The sequence below is a fragment of the Polyergus mexicanus genome, unplaced genomic scaffold (assembly GCF_030449975.1).
Source record: "Polyergus mexicanus isolate NDT 795.1 unplaced genomic scaffold, iyPolMexi1.0 SCAF_4, whole genome shotgun sequence".
NCBI lineage: Eukaryota > Metazoa > Arthropoda > Insecta > Hymenoptera > Formicidae > Polyergus > Polyergus mexicanus.
In genome coordinates, this window is record NW_027223324.1 from 11,833,994 (window position 1) to 11,853,183 (window position 19,190).

The following is a 19,190-nucleotide window of genomic DNA, read 5'->3' on the forward strand; positions in this document are numbered from 1 at the left end:
TTCCAACGCGCGGATGAAGAACAAGAAAGATACGAGAGAGAGAGAGAGAGAGAGAGAGAGAGAGAGAGAGACGCTGAAGAAGCATGGAAGAGTCTAAACGAATAAGACGACGAGCGGGATCGAGAGAACCGCGCGTTCGAATCGGACGCGTATAATTTTAAGCGCGATTCTCTTTCGGCTCAAAAGTTAACCGGTCTGGTATTCGCCTGAATTATCGTTGACCTCCAACACGGTCTTACAAGGCACTCTCCCCTCGGCTACAGGGTTTCCCCGGCGACCCTATATCCTCCCGGGTACTTCCCTCCGACACCGGGATGAGGACCCGGCGCGCGTTCCGACAATGTTGCACCGCATAAATTGATACCCGCGGTCTCGGAGTTCCCATGTTGCCGTGGAGCATCGACACGGGCTCGTACACCGTCGCGATGCACGAATTCGCCGAGCCAACACGCATCGCACGCTTAGAGGCTTTCTCTTTCCTTCATTGCGAGAAACCGTCGAATTTCGAGAATCGCCCGGTAAAAACTCGGAAGACCCTCATATATTTTTGTACGACAAATAACGTATGTGTTGTCTTGGATTTTTTTCCCCGTTATTTCTACATTTCTTCAATTATACATACGTACATATTCAAAAATTCACAAACATATTTATGTTATGTCAAGTTTATTTTTTATATTCTGTTGCAAGTTTTATTAAATATCCTGAAAATAATAATAATACGTAATAATAAACCGCTTTTCGCGAAACGTATTATTAGTCTCTAATTCCGGTAGCCCTTTAGATAAGGAATCTCAAAATCAAAATCGTGCCTAAAGGCTCTGGGGTTCCGAATATTTCGTGAGTCGGATAATCAACGTAACCATCTATCGCCGTGCTCGATCCTACCATCAAAAGCACAATTGCGAGCTTTCGGCGAGCACGATCGCCGCGCGACTCCACGTATCGTCTCGAAAAAGAAGGGCAAACACGTGTACATACATCGCAACGAGATTCGGATCTCAAGGTCTATGCGTCATGGCCGGGATCCGTGAATCGAAAGAATCGCGAAAACGCGCGATTGTGAGAAGATAAATGTGTCGCATCGCGTTCTAATCGACGAGCGAAATCGGGCGCGCCAAGATTACCAGTATGTATGCTCTTCGTGATTTCCGCGGTGCAGTCGATTTGCATAAGTGTATCGCTGTGTGTTACCGTTTGCGATGGTGACGATGCTGTGTTGCAGTGCTCTTCGTCGTGTCCCATACCGCTAGTCGATTTTACCGGGCGAAAGCATGCCTCTGCGCTACGTCTAATTGGTAATTAAAGTTAGTTTTACGGCTCTCGAAAGGTAGGCTACCGTCAGGTCAGAGTGCAAGAAGAAAGAGTATAGAAGAAAGAGAGAGAGAGAGAGAGAGAGAGAAAGAGAGCGCAGTTGAGAGTGAACGAGAAAAAGATCTTGAGTGAAGAAGAAATGGAAAGGAAGAGAGAAGTCGACAGAATGAAGAGACGAGAGAAAGAGGGAGAACAACACACTGCGAAAAACGGTAGATTGGCTGTAAATGGCAAAAAAAAAAAGATTTCCCTTATGGCGTCCGAGTTAAGTAGCGGATAATGCGAAGCTATTTAATTGCGTAATGCAGCGGAAATATCTATCGTCGACACTGAATGGGATGATGTAAGAAGCTATATTAAATGCGAAATTAAGTATTGAATAATAAATAATAAATGAGTGTATATAAGATCAAGATTTTCGCAATATTATCGTTCGAAGCTTGAGAGAAACACAGAGCTTCGTATAAAAGCCAATATGTCGATTGAAAAAGAAATCAGTAAATATGATTTATAAAATTAAAAATCTTAACGTGATAAATAATTTATATAATTACATTTAAAATCTGCACATGAAAAACTCAGTTATCAACAATCAATTATTTTTACAACTTTTACTTATAGAGAATGTACGTTAGAGATATATTATTATATAATATTAACTTTATGCAGCTATTATGAACAACTGTCTCATCTTCAACGTGAAGCACGCGATTAAACGTGGTATAATTATCTCTTTATGTTCGTACGATATTACTCGAGCTCTTAGCAACACATTGATAGTCATTGATGTCAGTTCATTGAAGAAACTTGGAGCGGCGAGCTTTGCTCGGCTCGATGCACAAGTGCAAACAGGACCGTTTTGTTAGTTCAGTCGAGAGAGAGTGCTTTTCTTGCCTTCTCTACCGGTTCCATTGTCGGCGAGACGTGGCTCTACAGTGTTTGTGTTTACGTTAATTTGCCGAGGATAATTCATCGAGGATACTCGGTCGTCTTGCTCTTGTTCTCTCTTCAGGTTCTTCGTCTCTGGCTATTTCCTCCTCTTTCTACTCGAACGTTACCTTCTAGCTCGCGGTATTTGTATTATTAGCTCTATAAGCATCTCTTCTCAATATCGGCTCTTGCCTTAATAGAATAGATCGCGTATAAGCAAACGTGACGATATTCGAAACGTCGATCGCTCCGTCATCGATACCATGACGCGATCATTATGCGGAAACCGACACATTCCGTTTAATCCCCGATAAACAACATCTCCTAATCGGATTGGCTCACCCGTCTCGCTTTCACTCGGTTCATTCTGTCAAAACAGACTAGGGACAAATATGCCATCTTGTGATCGCGCCGCAAAGAAGTCACCTTCCTGATCAACACTCGTCCCCGGGCATCTTAATCCCCGTTTTTACTTTCGGCCGGCTTTAAACCCGACCCGTGTTACGTAACGTAAATGGACCTAAGTGGATAACGGAAGTGATACAATCTCGTGACATAATAATGCGCTTCCACCAGCTAGACATTTTTAAAATTATAGCGCGGGAATGAAACAATTTAAATTCCTCTTACCGATGCGAAAACAAAGTCATCGTGCAATTTTGTGCATAATATAAAAAATTAAATACAAAAAATTCTTACTGCTTCATCATTTCGAGAAAATTATCCTTGTATTCGCAATAAATCGCAACGCGGTAACAATTTCGCGAAGACTTTTATTATCAGAAATCGTGTTCCCGGACACGATTGAAGGAGGAATGCGAGCCATGACGAGAGGAGCCGCATAAAAAGTCCGTCACCTCGAAGATCCTCCGAAGTAGCTGATGCAAACTAACCATCATGGATGATCCACGTCGACCTCTCCGAGGCACGAGTCATCTCGATTCCAGAGAGCTGGCTTCACCGTCTCTTCCGTTTCCCTACCCTCTGCCCATCCATGAATTCTTCCCTTCCCGTATCCATCTCTTCGCATTTCGAGATGGAAAAGAGCGGCGCGTTTTCTCTTTTTCTCTAGCGAATCGCTCGTGATTATCGTCGAGATCGCGCGGCCACGAGAAATTCCCCGGTACAATACGAAAATCTTGGCCCGATCCTACGCGCGCGTTTCTTTTCGATGCTACATATAATCGTCACCGCGATCTTCTTATATATACGCATCTACAGACATAGATAGATATTGTATGTCTGTATGAATCTCTTTGCGGAGTTCATCGCAGTCTCTTCCTGGCTTCTCCACCTGATATATAGCGCGCATAAGAGATGTAGTCAGATCACGGTCCCCTTCATGACGCTGCTCCTACACCGGCGAACACGGTTCTTTCCTACGATAAATCCTTGCGGAATGTGAAACCTCCGCACTTGTGGGCGCGCGCGGCGTAGAATAGCCCTCGTTCCCCTCGCCGCTCTACCTGTCTCCGTCATTTCTTCCGCGTTTCTTCGTATATCTCTCAAGATTTTGTTCATTCTAACAGACCTCGTGAGAAATCGTTTCAATCGCTTTCCGTTAGCGTGTCGCTCGAAATCCCACCTGAAAATTAAACTTTCTGCGCTCCGGGATACTTGGAAAGCATCTTTTGGGCGGGGATATATGTGAGGATAAGCCACCTTCCTAAACTGTCAACAGTCGCACAATAATAAGGCTTCGATAGAGCAAATCTTATATAGACTCTCTATAGACATAAAGGAAGAGAAAATATAGTAATAATTAAGTTTGTTCTAAACTTATAATTTATCGGCTTTCTCATTATAAGTAATTATAAATCATATGCCGTCAAAGATTGGATTTTCGATGGCTCGCTTGTGCGAAACCAGTGCGATTTAAAATTTAACAAAACCAATTCGTGGAAAAACGATTTTTCAACCGCAATAATACAGATTAAAAGACAACGTGTAGTATCAGAAGTGCGATGAAGATCGCGCGAATCAATTTCAATTCGATTCACCATTTTCAATCATTGACAAATTTTTAATCAGATAAGGTAATATTTATTAAATCGTAAAAAAGTTTACGCCGTTTATCAATTAAGAGTCAACGTTTCTAAAGAGCAGTTGAATGTCTCCATCTTTCTCACGTTGTTGACGATCGAGCTTAAATTCGCTAGAGCCACGTTCTTCGAAAATAAATCGCCCTATAGTCTGTCGCTTTCTCTGCCTCTCCTTCTTTTCAGCGGAACGAAGCAACGATGGAAATCGCACCTTTCCCCGCGTCACTGTATGCAAATCCGTGTCGGTGATAATTCACAGGGGCCGACCGATCGTGCATCTCGTGCATCTTGCATCGCGTCGAAAAAAGGAGAAGAGGTAGAAGAAATGGGACGACGCAAAGTTCCCGAGCGATCGCCTGCCCCTCGTTCTCTTTTCACGTTTCAAGTTTCCGTGGGAATCTTTTGTTCTCCGCCGCGTCTTACTGTACCCCGCTCCGCATGACTCCTCCGCGTGTTCGCTAATTAGGAAGTGCGTCCGGCGATGCGAATTCGGTATGCGCACGAGGACGATTGGCTTTACGTAAATTTGCTTAATTAACGTATAGAGGTCCATGCGCCGCGCCACAACCCCGCACCGCGATCGGTAGAATCGATATCGCGATCCACCACGACAACAAGAGGAGTCCTCCTCTCATTTTTGTCCTCCTTCCGAACTCGGTCGGAGTGTAACGAATTAACGGTACAGTCCGCCAGGTTAATTACGAGCGAAAGCGGCATGCAAATTTGCATCGCGACAGATCGAGATGGCCTTCCGCTATAACCGTAACACGTGCGATCGTGTCGAATGAATACTTTTTTACTTTTTCTTACAAGAGAGAAGAGAGAAACATTTCAATTTTTATCGGAGAAATATTCTTCACTTTAGCTTAACTTTATAAAATTAAAATAAAAAAATGAGAGTAATTTTAATGTAGTACTTATAGCGCATAAACAATATCATAGTGCTTTATAACTATCGTTTCTGTAAATGCAATACGATTAATGACTGCTGATTATTGTACCTCAAGTGCGGCAGCAAGTCGTGTTAACCAATTGTCAGTCTACGAACATCGCGGCGACTGCGATTGCATGAAAAAGCGCATTCAGATATTTCGATACCTTTCGTCACAATACACTCGCGGAATTATAATTAACGCGAGGAGTCTACGCGAAAGAGGATAAACGGCGCATTTTTTGCCTCATCTTTTAATCAAAATGCATTATAATGATGTGAAAACTCGTATCTTGTGCATTTTGCAATTATACTAATGTACAAATGCGTGAACAGTACATGTACCAATTGAACGCATTTCACTGCGACGAGGCATTATGCAACGGAATTAATGCAATGCCACAGTCTGTAATACTTTACGCCAACAATCACCGACGGAAATTAATTGTACAGTTATATATATATATATATATATATATATATATATATATATATTCCGATAGGATTTATTACGCGTACTTTTATGGCGCGCGACCCAATTTATCAGAAAATCCCTAATCGCAGCACCAATTATTCGACGTATTTCCGTATAAAGCAACTAAACCTGTTTGTACCGCATTTGGTAACAGGTTTTTTTTTTAAAAAGCCAGTTTCCCTTTGACTTCAAGTATTGTGCAAATCTTTAACCGTGAATTAAATCACAGATCCGAATATCTAATCGATCCTTTTCTTCATTCTTTTCCTTTCTCTTTTTAATTTATATCGATATTTATGCTTTTATAATTAAAACACGTCTCATCAAGTTGGAATCAGTATCATATGTTCTTGGACAAAAACTTTAAATTCATATATAATTCGTATAATTCAAATAATTACAAAGTTATTTAGTGTTCGAAGGCATCAAGTTTCAAGAATTAAATCTTGAGAATTGAATTAAGTAAGAAAATCTTACATTTCTCAGTTAATTACGCTCTTTCTTGCCATCGCAACGGGCATCGCGGAGAAACGTGCGAATGTAATACTATACGGGGAAGTCGATCGGAAGAACTCGATCTCCATCGTTTCAGCGATATCGTTCCATAACACGGCACCGTAGGCGGTATTCACGCACGGACACACGCGCGCGCGCACACACGAGATGGCGAAATGCATTGCTGTGCACCTGTTTGCACATGCGAGCAATTCGGCTGCGATTTCGCAGGTGCATCTAGCGATAAGCTCACGCGTAGAGCATATTCCCATGCAAAAGAGGACAGATCTATCAACGCCACGCAGGAATTTCGCTATAAAAGGCTCACCAATCTTCTTTTTTGCGCCAGTGCGCTCGTGAAGAAATCCGATTTCTACAATGCGCTAGATATATACAATATAAGCTCATTAATAATAAAACATTAGAAAAGATTTTTCTTAACGATTAAATCTTCGATAACTTTCTATTCATTACGAATAATTGTTCTTTTTTTTCGAAAAGTCCATAGATTTTAGAATACGAAACGTCAAGTTTCACATTACATATATACTAACGTCATTGGAACAACAGTATATATCTTCAGTGAAAGGAGTGCGTGTGCCAAGGTAAATTCCAAATGAATATTAACCCGCCGCGTGCGATTCGTCCCGCGGTTATTTGATAAGATCGATTGGGACCGGATATTTTCCTTCTTGAATTAACCATTAAGCAACGCGACGTTTCTACTAAGTGAAGAAACAAGTTTTCCGCGAGAGAACGCAAGAGAGAGAGAGAGAGAGAGGAAGATATACCGTCAGATGTTCCCGCGGCATACTATTCTCCCGTTATATTGCCAACTTTTGCAATTTTCCACCACGTTTGGCGATGGCGAGGATCATAAAAACGTGTCGCTTACATCAGCGTTGCACCATGCGAGCGTGTAAAACGCCTCGCAAGGATTTCGCGGCGCAGCGCTGAAAGCAATGCCGCGCGAGACTAATCTCTTATCCGGCGGTGGCGGTAGTCGGTGCACACAAGCGGGGCCCCGATGCGTTATATCGTCGTCCCCGGCGTTATTTATTGCGGCGTAATGCCACCGGCCGGGTTAAGATATCGCTCTCAAATTGGACGGCGTGTCCCGGCACGGCGATACGACGCCCGAGAGACTTTTCATCCGTTTTACGCGACCTTTTTCCTCGCTGTCGCCGTCGCGGCCGCGCGAGCCGCAAAGAGAGAACGAAAGAGAGGAAAGAGATAGGCAGAGAGCCCGCGCGAGAGAGGAGAAGCCGAGATTAATTGCCTATCGGCCGTTTGTCTCGAAAGTCGAGCTCCCTTGCAAGGCCCAGTTTCTACGAGGCCGGTTTGTCGGACAGGAATATCGTGAACGCGGATCGCGCCGCTCTCTTTCTCTCTCTCGAAGGACCTGCGCGTAATTATTGCTTGCGGGGCACGACGGCACGGAATGACGCTAAAAATGTCTACTTCATCTCGCAATTTTTCAGAGATACTGTCGCGGGAATGGTAGCTAATCGACAGACGAGCCACGCTCTATAATTATCGTTGATTAGACATAACATTTATGAGATATTAGATATTGCTTCATCTCTTTTATCCACAAAAATAAACATGACCAACTAGGAATAAATAAATGTCTTGGAAAATAGCACGTATATAATAAGGCGTGTACATATAACATTCTCATATTACGATTGTTGTCGCCTAATTAAATGTAGATGAGCATCGAGCGTAAAGCGAGCGGAGAATCGCGAGACTGACATTAATGCAAACATAATTATCGCTTTGTATAAAGGAAGAGAAAAGAGACGAGGACAAGGAAACGCGATGGAGAACTACGAAACTGAGTGCGATGAAAAAGGGTCCTTCTACTCTTTCCTCCAGGTGGACGTGGATAAGGTTGCGGCGCGACCGGTGCGGGCAGAGCATTACGCTCCTCGTGTTACTCGCCGCGTTGTATTATTGTCAGCGTGACTTGCGGCGAACGAATCGCAAACGAGCATGCCGAGCTGCGAATCGCTCGGCGCATACGCACACGCCAGAAAATAATTAGGGATGCGCACACTCTGCGCTCTCTGGTTTCTTACTCGCGCCTTGTTCCAGTTAGCCGTTATCTTTGTCAAATGACAACCGTCACGAATCCACAGTTTTTTTTTTTTTTTTTTAATCGATTCACGAAATTATTCCTCGTAAAGTAAAACATTCGAAACTGATCGCAGAGGGTTTCTCTTTGTTTAGTGAATAGGCTCGGCAAATTTTGCAAGTCATCGTTTCGCGTAATAATTTTGCGTAATAGTAATTTAAAATTTGAACAAGATCATTTACCATACATTGTCCCTTTAATTCTTAATGTATTCGTAACGTTAAAAGAGTCTTTAATTAAGGAATGCTAGACGGACTGGAAAATCTTATAGCCGTAATAGCGGGATTCGCGTGCGATGCTCATGCCAATTTGTGCGGTCTGAATTTAATCAACGCACGCGACTTAATTATTAGTATCGGTTCCCGCAATTTTCGAATATTACATGTAAGAATTTTTCAAAGGCAGATTGTCTTTATCGACGCGAGCCGTACGTGCGCGTTATGCATTCCCTTTGGACCCTTCGGCCGATGCGTGTTCGTAGCAGATGCAGATTGCAGCTATTAGAATTAGGAGCGGTATCGCGTGCGATTTGGATCAGGCAAGGTTCGTCATACGGTGAGACGCCCGCGGGTACGAAAGTGCATTTTTAAAAAGGATCGATCCATTTAGCGCAAAGTCATAGCGACATCGCACGATAACATGGAAGATATTTTTCGTTTATTCTAATATAGAAAATCGTCTATAATCATACATCACAGTTCGCCGCTATATTGTTTTGCAAAAGTGATTTAATCCCTAAAATAATTAAGAGACTTTTTCGAAGGATAGAGAATAGTCTTTTTATAAAAAAATATTTCTCCTACAATTATATTTACATTTATTTCGCAAAGAAATATTTATATTTAATATTTACGATGCGAATATTTATTCTCCAAACGATTTTAATTCATAAAACGATACTCTGTGTAGAGCTTGGATCGCAGCAACGCGTTAACCAGTTTCCCCCAGGCAGCGGAAATTTCACGTCGGGGGTGGCGCGCGATCACCTCAAATTGTTGTTTGTTTAATAGTCGAACACCATTATTCGGGGATCCGAGACTAACGAGGGGCGACCCCGTGAGATTTTTTTCCATCCTCCACAGTCGTCCCCTCGGCCTAGCCTCTCGCTCCTCTCTCCTTCGTCTTATTGTTGCCCCCTCCTTACACCGAGCCTTCCCCATATTTTTTTTTTCCCCTCTTCCTTTCTTCGCTCTTATCCTCGCGTACCCATGCCTTTCCCCCGTCTTCCGTTACTTCTTCCACGTCTTAACGGAGTCACCGCACGCACACGTCGTCATATCTGGCTTTTCTCGAGCGTCCGATCTTAATCTCCCGCGCGAGGAATTCGAGAACGTTGCGCTCTCGCTTGGGGTTCTTAAACAGAATGCCGGTTCTTCCCGAGTGTTCGCTGTGCATCCGACACGGCCGTTGCCGCTTTGGGGACCGGTAGCGTGGCGGTCGACTCTTGCGGCTTTTATTTCCGCCATGAAGGGAAGCGTCTTCGTCGTTTTTAAACAACACTCGTTTAACCGTGAAATTGTTTGATAAAACGGTATTCACGAGACGGAGAGAGAGAGAGAGAAATATTTCGATGCCGATATAGAGAGAATATAATGCTATACGCGACTTGAAAATAATTTGCACAGAGATAGAGCGATGCGAAAGAGCCTTTTATACTTGTATACACGAGCATGCTTTATGTACTTGCGCAAACAGAAATAAAATGTACTGTAATTTTCGAAATATTCCTGGAAGAAATGCATTAAGCTCGAGTCTCGCCGTAGAGTCTTTCTAACAACCGACGTTACAAAGGAACTCCGATGCACCGTTATTATCACCCCGAGGTAGGCGTTCCAGATGTTTTTGCACCCGCAGGCCCTCCTATCCTCGATCATTATCTATTATATGCCGTCGTTCCAATTATACAATTTATTCCCATTCATTCGTAAAAAAAAAAAAAAAAAAAACAAAAAAACAATTCCTGAAAAAAGAGAAAAAATAAATATTAAAAGATCCTGCAGAGCATACATTCTATTTTTACCAAAAATCCTAACATACGACGACATCCATCTCACTTTGCGCGTTTTGCGATTTGAGAAAATTGTTTTAACCCCGTAAAATAAACCCAGATTACAATGTAATATGGCAAGAACTGAGATAGCAAGCAAAATGTATACAAATAACCGTGGATACAGATGGGCCCTTCTCGTATCTTCTCAGAGAAAAGGTGCCCGGTAAATTATTTTCCCCCGCTTATTCTCTATCCCTTCGGCGGCGGTAATCGCTCGCGCTCGTTACTGACAAATGCGCGCGTAACTCCGTGAAAATCGGTCGCGTCGTGCCAACTCGGACGAGAACACGGGAGGGAACGTGAGACACGCTCGGTCACGCAAAACGATCCGCGCGAAGCGGCGACGGCGACGACCGTGAGTCCCGGCGCGGCGCGATCGCGAAAGCGAGAGAGCCTTCGTGTGCGCGCAGAGACGAAGGCCGTGAGTAATAGTAATAGCTTTTAAATTGTCTCCTCGCTTTAATAGCAAATAATATCCGTGCCGTTTCACCGTCCCTTTTTTCTCTCCCTGGAGTCCCTTCCCCGAGCCTTACGCCCGGTCTCCCTCTCTTTTTATCCGCGTCCCCCCTTTTTCCCTCCTCGCTTTCCAGCCACCACGCCGACGACGACTTCGGTTCGTCTTTCCGCGAGCGAGCTCCTCGCCGGGTCCCCTGGACGTTCGCGGACACCGTCGCGACACATCCAGATACCCGGCGATGTCCGACAAACGCAATTTCTTAACTCTTAATTTAATAAATCCCGGTAATGACATTGCGCGGAGACGCACTTGTCGCGCAACGGGCCGAAACCTCTCACGCGAGCCGAGCATTAGGCAACGTCTTTTCCGCCGTTACACGACATTACGGCCGTAACGTTTCTTGCGTAGGTCTAGACATCTTGCACCCGCATCGACGTGTAATGCGCGCGAATAGTTTCTTGCGTGTTTGACGATGGACTCGCGCGGCTGCTCGCATCCGTGCGACACTAACGATAAGACCATAACGAATCGTCGATCGAGTGATGCTGGAAAACATCATGGTTTCTTTGAATCGCGTGCGCTCGTCTTGAGTTTACGTGCGCGTTTCGAAGATTGCGAAGATAGTAAAGGTATGCGCGTTCCCCGGCAAGTCGACACTATCGACTCGCTATATCTCGCTATTGTCGCGTGTACAGACCGCGTACGAACTGGCTTAATTAAACCGATAGATTCCGTTTATTTATCGGTTAATATTTATACATAATAAAATAATTCGAAAAAATGCGAAAAAACTGAATTTGTTTCTACGATAAATCTTTAATTAAAGTTTTATATTTTGAACTTTCTTTGTGTCGGAGATTTCAGTGAATACTATTAAACTGTGTGACGCGATTTATTATAACGCTCGATTTTTTATCAATGAAAGATATACCTATATATTGCTATATTATTATTGTATCTTTATGGAGGAAAAAATAATAGTTTTAATATCCAATAATATTCCAATAAGAAAAGAAAAGTAGAGTAAAATGGTGAAAGTAGCGCGGCTTGTCAAGCATCTTGCGTAAATAAATTTCGATTTTGCGTGGCAAAGCGCATTTAAATGATGTCACGCGATACAGAAGCGAAAGCGAAGAGCCAAACGACGTGCCAAGCACATCGTAACGAGAAGGAGTAAGGATCCGATGGAGCTTCCGATCCCGATTCGGCGGACGTACGTGCGTGTTAATAAAAACTCGAACAGGTGCGGAAACCGCCTCCACGTTCCCTGCGTTGTAAATGGAAGAGAAAGGAGTAAAAGGACGCGCGTTTCGGAAAGAACGACGAAGAGGATTCAAAGGCGAGGAGTAGCGACAAGAAAAGAGAGAAAGACACGCCAACTCCCGCAGCGAGCAAAGCTAAAAAATGACCCGGGCTCCGCGCCCCGGGCCTGAATGGCCGTACTGAAAGTTAAGCCACGAGCGGTTCCACGCGCGTGCGTACGTTGGCACGTTAAAACTCAACTACGCACGCACGCATTCTCGCGCGATCCACGCGGGGCACTATAACGCCACGTGCATACCACACATACATACATATCGCGGGAGTATGCACGAAAGATACGCTCTTAGCGACCGGTTCGCGGCCCCTTAATGACTCGTAATCATGGAACGGTGATGTCCCTGAGTTATGACGCGCCATGCCCAGAAAGGAAGACGGAGAGACGAAAGAAGCGAGAGATACATCCGAAGAAGAAGAACCTTTCTTACGTAACACCTACGGGATTACCGCTGTATCCTAACCCTTCATTCTCACCTCGTGTGTTCTCTACGCGAGACTTACAAGCTTGCTCGAAATCCAGATTCCCCGCGAGACGATCGTTATACGGCACTCCGCTCTCCGCCGTAAATACGAGTCCAGCTCATCATTCTTCGCTACCTCCCATGTCCTTCTCGTCCTTTATATTGGTTCTCGTTCTTTCGCGCTTCATTTATGTACCTCTTCCTTCCATCTTGTTCATCTTTCGTTTCCGCGTCCTTACGAATTGCAACGACGTGTTTAAAGTAGCGCGAATAACCTTAACAAACTCGTTATATGTTTTATCATCGTTAATACGTGCTTGCTTGTCAAATACGTATTTCGACTTTTGTCGTTTCTCATCTCGCGATGCAGGTAGACGCGGTAGATTACAGTAGATTAATCGTGAGTAGATGTCATCATTCGCCTAAACGAACTTGTTCTTAATCGCATTTATCCATCGTATCTTATCTCTGCATTCGTCCGTCAACATCTTCGTCATCTTAATACGGCCGGATAATTCGATTATTTCAGAACCGAGATTGCATTATCACGTTATTGCCAAGGATGTACCCGATAGTATCGCGACTTATATCGGTAACCAGTTTAACGGTAGTCGGTTGATCGATAACCAGTTATTATTTTTTCTCGAGCTAATTATTGTGACACTTAATAACACTTAATCCAGAGCTCTTGTTTGTTACGCATGTGATGTCTAAGCCGCGTGACAACAAAATCGATATACAACGATCGTTTCGATACCGATGGATCAAGAAAGCTACGTGTATTTACATAAATCCCATAAGGATGTTTCTCTCTCCTCGCTTCATCTTTTTCTTAAATGATTTTTATACGAAGTCATCCTCGTTCCACTGATATTTTACCTTTTTATCGAATTCTTGTCGAATATCACTGCCTGTGCCCCTCGATTTCGCTCGTCTATCGCCTCCGGCAATCACCGATTACCGCCCCCACCTACACGGGTCCGCACACGGACCGCTAATGACTCCACCGCTTATGAATACGGATTATTCGAGCGAGGTAGGTACGATAAAGGATTATCGCGAGCAGGCCACCTTTTGTGCTGGGAGCGAGCGGAGAGACCACAAAAACGACGGGGCCACTTTTCACCTTCACACGATAGAAGAACCTCGATCTTTTCTTTCTTCCATCTCTCCAACGTCGGCTTCCCTTTTTCTATTATACTCTTGATTCCCCCTTCCCCTTCTCCTTCTGCTTCTAAGACCGATGACTATTTACTCCCGGATTTCCTACATTTTAACTCTCAATTCTAACAAGTGCCGGGAATTATTTCATAACGAGAATATTCCAGCATCGTCAACAGGATACTCGAGGTTCGCGGCTCGCGTTGCTGAGAAAATATGACATTCAAATATAGCCATTACCAACGCCAATACTTTCACGACACAGCCTAGGACTAGATCGCAACTGTTTTCGCCTAGAACGGAAGTTCGTGCTCGCGAATGAAATCGTCCTAGTCTCGTGGTAGCTCGAGTGAATCGCTGCGGCCGGTTCATCGACTTTCATGAGTCCACAGTACCGTGACTTTCGTGTAGCGGACATTTTTCTCACTCCGTCGAGCAAACGCGCGGCTCGAAGATGAAGGAAGAAATCGCGAAAATGGACCGTCAACTGCTCATTACATTCCTGCACAAATGGAACTTAGCTTTTTCTCCACCGCCAAAAAGAGAGATTAATCGCATGCGTGGCATATACGTTGTTAGACAATAATTGGTCTGTAAATCGAATTACGAGAAAAAAATTGTGTTCTTTAACGCAATAGATAATATGACGAAAGGACTCTTGATTAACACGATACGAAATCAACGATCGATCCTACGAATTAATCTCCGTACATGAAACGAATTAGCAGATACAATTAACCGAGTATCAATGACGTATTAACAAATGGCGGAAAATAATCTAAAATCACGTCAACATGTTAACGATTACACATTTATGTCCATATCGCATTTGAAAAGACACGTTACGAAAGCTTGGAGAAAGATTAAATTCATTCGTTTGACGAATGACGCGAGCAGAAAGATACTACCAGCCGGATGGTTTCCCCACAAATCTCTCGCCGCGTCAGTTGATTAAGAGAGTCGCCATCATCGGTAATCCAACAGGAAATCGCCTAGCGTACACGCCAACGAATCGAAGCTACACGGCGCGACTTGATAGGGAACCAGTTTCAATACGCTGTGACACGATCGAGTAACTTCCTCGAGTAATCGTGTCTCTCGATGTTCACGAACCGGTCAAAGAATAAACTGATAATGCGCGCTATCAATAATCAGATTCTACCTACGTGCATTAACGGATCTAAACGAACGGTACACACACGGTAAGCTTATTATAATTTCGCGGTGCAAGATGGAGGACGGATTTTTACCTTTCTCATACCGTACGCTGTATGTCGTTTCCCGCACGAAAATAGACGCTCGAAGACGCTTCCAAGATGCGTGTTTTATAGATATACTTCCGTATTAATTTTATGCAAATTTTCGTCCTATCGAAAGAATAATGGCGTTCGATACAAACGAGGTGCCCGCGCAAATGTCGTTTAATTACTTGAAAAGATTGCTTGAGAAGTACGGGTCAATCTTAATTTCCGACATCTCGAAGAATGGAGAGACGGCGAGGGGAGCCGAACATTTTGACTGAATAAATATTGACTGAAAATATTTCGACATGGATCGTCGAGACGATTATGCCACGCTGGCGGCTGATGCGCTGACGACGTTAATCGAAAGTGCGACGCTCATTTCATTTGAGATAGCGGATAACTCGGGAAGAGAAATAATTGTAAGTTAAAATATCGTCATGTGCTCGTAATTTTTGAATAAATGTATTCGCTCATCAAATTGTCGATATTAATATTGATAAGGTAAAAACAGATATTAAATTCGCAAACAGTTCGATTATTGGGATATGCGCGCGGTACAAATGATAAAAAGACGAAAATTCGATATACTTGATTTTTTCCTCGACGGATTTCGTGTAATCGAAATTTTTCAAAATTTTCTATCGACCTGTGTAATGGAACGGAGGAAGAATAGACGGAGGAATGACGAAGAGGATAGAAGGCACAGCCTCCTCCACGGTAGTAATCCACGCTCCCTCTTCTGGGCAGGTTTACGATGAGCCAACGCAAACACGACGCACGGTCGCTAACTAGCCACCTCGCTACCGGTGACTCTAACCCTCTCCTGGACCTCCAGAATCTCTACTCGAGTGTATATATTTAAGATTGAGGAGCCGGCTCTCTTTTGGACCGATGCCGAGAAAGAGTTATGACAAGCGTATCAACTTTTCTAAAGAGCATAAAGCTTTTTAATCCTGTAGCAACGATCCAAATTTCACACAGGCAATGACGCGACATTTTTATAAAGAGCTAATTATCGAGTTATTTTTATCTATAAAGAACTTGATTTAAAATATATTGCGCGTATAGAAACTGGGATAACAAAATTATCGTAGATATGATCTATAAAATATGATAAATCTGCGGTAAGAAATCATAGTCGGTCGACTTGTTACGCGGGTCAGTGTCCGATATCTCGTTCTCCTCGAGTGCTCTGCGTGTATATATCGTACGTCGTATAGTACATACACACGTGAAATGCGCCTCTTTCTCTCTCGTCCCGACTGACGAGAGACGTATCGCAGATGGTATCGATCGGAATCGTTTCGCGGACGGGAGAGTATAGTATAAGGTATAAGAAAGAGACATTGTTTAGCGAACGACGTTGGAAAATCATGAATCGATGACTGGCACGTTGTTGCCGATGGTCAGGGTTCCGGATACGATCGCGCACGATGCAAAAAGGGAAACGATGATTAGCGGTACACAGGCTAAAAATAAATCCTCGTCCGTGTTTGTTAATTGCGAAGCATCGCACTGTCCACACGCATACACGCCTGCGATTAACAAACGATCCACAAAGTCGAGATAATTTAATATGGATCGCGATGAGGAGGGACTTATATTACACATTGTTATTTCGAATTGTCTATCAATAAGTACATGCGTTTTTTTTCGCGTCGCTGATCTCATCGTGAATCGTTTCAAGGCAGCGTGATGAAAAGTCGGAGATACGGTCGATTGCGTTGAAAGCCCATGAACGATCTATCAGCAAGGCAAAACAATTTTAGCAGTCAGGCTGCTCTTATTGTGAGAACGTCGACAGAGATACGCGAGAGTTTCGCAGACTCGATCATATCAATTAGCTAAACTGCGTTGAAAGTTCAGGCCGCGATTAATTATGCAAAAAGTTAACGAAGGATCGATAAGCGATAAAGCGATAATACGATCCGTCACGTGTGAGAATAAGAGCATGTAACGCAAAACTGCCTCTAGACAAACTTGCAAATCACTCCATCATTCGATCGAGCGTTTCCTCTACGTACTTACGAAACATTATCGCTAGAATTTACTCCTCGAGTAAATTTCATCCATCGCGCGAGAATGGAAGGAGATTGCACGCGAATCGATTGCTTGCACGGTTGAAGCACAGATATCGGCTATTATGGCAACAATTTCGCGAATCGTACCGCGTTCTCCTAAGTGCATCGACTAATGCTATGTCGATTCCGGTCGACGCGGATTAACATAACGGATCCGCGAAGGTCGCCAGCCCTTACATAACTCGACGTATTCCTGATCTCTCATTCTCCCTGCTTCGTCCGCGATACAATTACGCGTGTTATCTTATATTAAGTTTCATACCGAAAAGGAATCCTCTGCCGTAGATTTCTTTTCTTGTCCAATCGTCGATGAAAAAGTCCTTACCTGAAACAGAAAGAGAAGCGTTCAACTTAAACTCACATATATCGCATCAACGCACGAATGTTTCAATAATACGGGGGCCGATAAATATGGCCGTACAATGCGTACTTTTACTATCGCGACACACGCACGTCTACGAGTAAAATAAATACGACTACAGATTAATTAAAATCGACTGCTATTTAGTATAACGCTTCTTCTGCGAAATCAAACTTTCAGATTGCATAATTCTGTCGTACAGCTTTATGGAACAGCAGTTGTCCATTAAGAGATAATACGATAGTAAAATTATTTATTGCTCTGCCTGTATATAGAAATGTGAAAGAGAGGTCGAGTAGATATTTGTGTAATTTGCGATGATAAATCCAGTTTTTTAAGCGATAGTAAAGTTATTTATTGCTCTGTCCATATAAAAATGCGATGGAAAGATCGAGCTAGGTATTTCTTTGCAATTTGCGACGACGAATCCAGTTTTTTTCGACATCCAATTAAAATAACCTATGGTTAACCGACATTGCTTTAGTCTAAAAATATGACTTCTGTATCCCGATTGTAATTACTGATAATGATAGTACCATCACATTTTGCAATGAATTTCTGTATAGCTATACGAGGCTACGCGATTTCTGTAACATCGCCATAATCGAAGCCTAGTATATCGACGCGAGGTAATTAATTACGATTCAGTCGTAATTGTTGCTTTCACAAATAATACTTTCCCTGTGGCCGATAAATGTTAGCTTGCCGACACGCATATCTCTCCGTTATTAATAGGTCAAAAAAACATGGTTGCGTAAAAAGTATCGCGGATACGAGAAGAACGGGGGAAACGGGGAACGAGGCAACATCTATTTTGTTATACGATTATGCAGATTAAACTGATAAGGATATCATTTAAACGGCAATAAAAAGTTTTCTTAATTTTTTCGCAAACACGCCGCATAATTTTAGGTGACGGATTCTGCCGTAAAACTTGGAATGTAGAAAGTCACTTCAGTCATCATACTCGTAAAACTCGCGAGATTTTTAACGATCGCCCTGCGTGTCCTTTACGACGTGACATCGGCGATATTAAATGCGAGAAAAAGAGGCCGGAGGATGAAGAAAATATTGTATACACACACGACTGAATATGGCGCGTCCTATCTACCTGATGATCGTCGCATAGCGAGAGTTGGAGTCTCCGAGACGAAGGTCTCGACCGAGGAAAAGTGCGGGGGAACCCGTGCGCTCGCGTGGGGGCCCCGTGATACGCCCGAGTTATATTGTTATCGACCTTTACACAACGAGCTGCCTAAACGATTCTCGGCTTAGTGTCCCGACTGAGCGTTAAAAGAGACAGCTTAGCTCGCCACGTGTGGTCGACTAAGATGACACTGCTGGTGTGCGGGTTTGGTGTCGCACATGTGAAAGAGAGATGACTGGAATAAGACAGCGGGTAGAAATACGACGAATTTCTCGTAACGAAGAGGAAAAGAAAAAAAAAAAGAGATATACACAGCAGTGCCAAAGGAGGGGGAAGGATATTTCGAGAATCCGACACCACCTCTCGTCGAGCATTATTACATATTCAATGAATTTAAACCTAACGCGATATGGCACCTCTACAGCTCGAAATGTGCTCACTTATTAAGGAACGCGCGAATCGTTTCGCGCGCTCGTTTTTGCGACTTTGGCGCGTAATCGATGCGATTATTAATGTTTGAAACGAATCTTCCTTTCTCACTTAACGGATATTTAATCGAGACACGAGTAACGTCCGGTCGTATC

General features: G+C 43.4%; 1 protein-coding gene across 6 annotated transcripts in view; it reads right to left on the reverse strand.

Moving 5' to 3' along the window:
- The window catches only part of Ds (dachsous cadherin-related 1), a 323,661-nt gene that overhangs the window by 98,440 nt on the left and 206,031 nt on the right, over positions 1–19,190 (reverse strand). The window contains exon 2 of one of the 6 annotated variants that reach the window (XM_070294924.1): positions 17,361–17,423. The exons of the other annotated variants lie outside the window; for them this stretch is intronic. Within the exon in view, the coding sequence (XP_070151025.1) occupies positions 17,361–17,423 (63 nt within the window). The remainder of the gene's footprint in view (positions 1–17,360; positions 17,424–19,190) is intronic. 6 annotated transcript variants of the gene reach the window in all.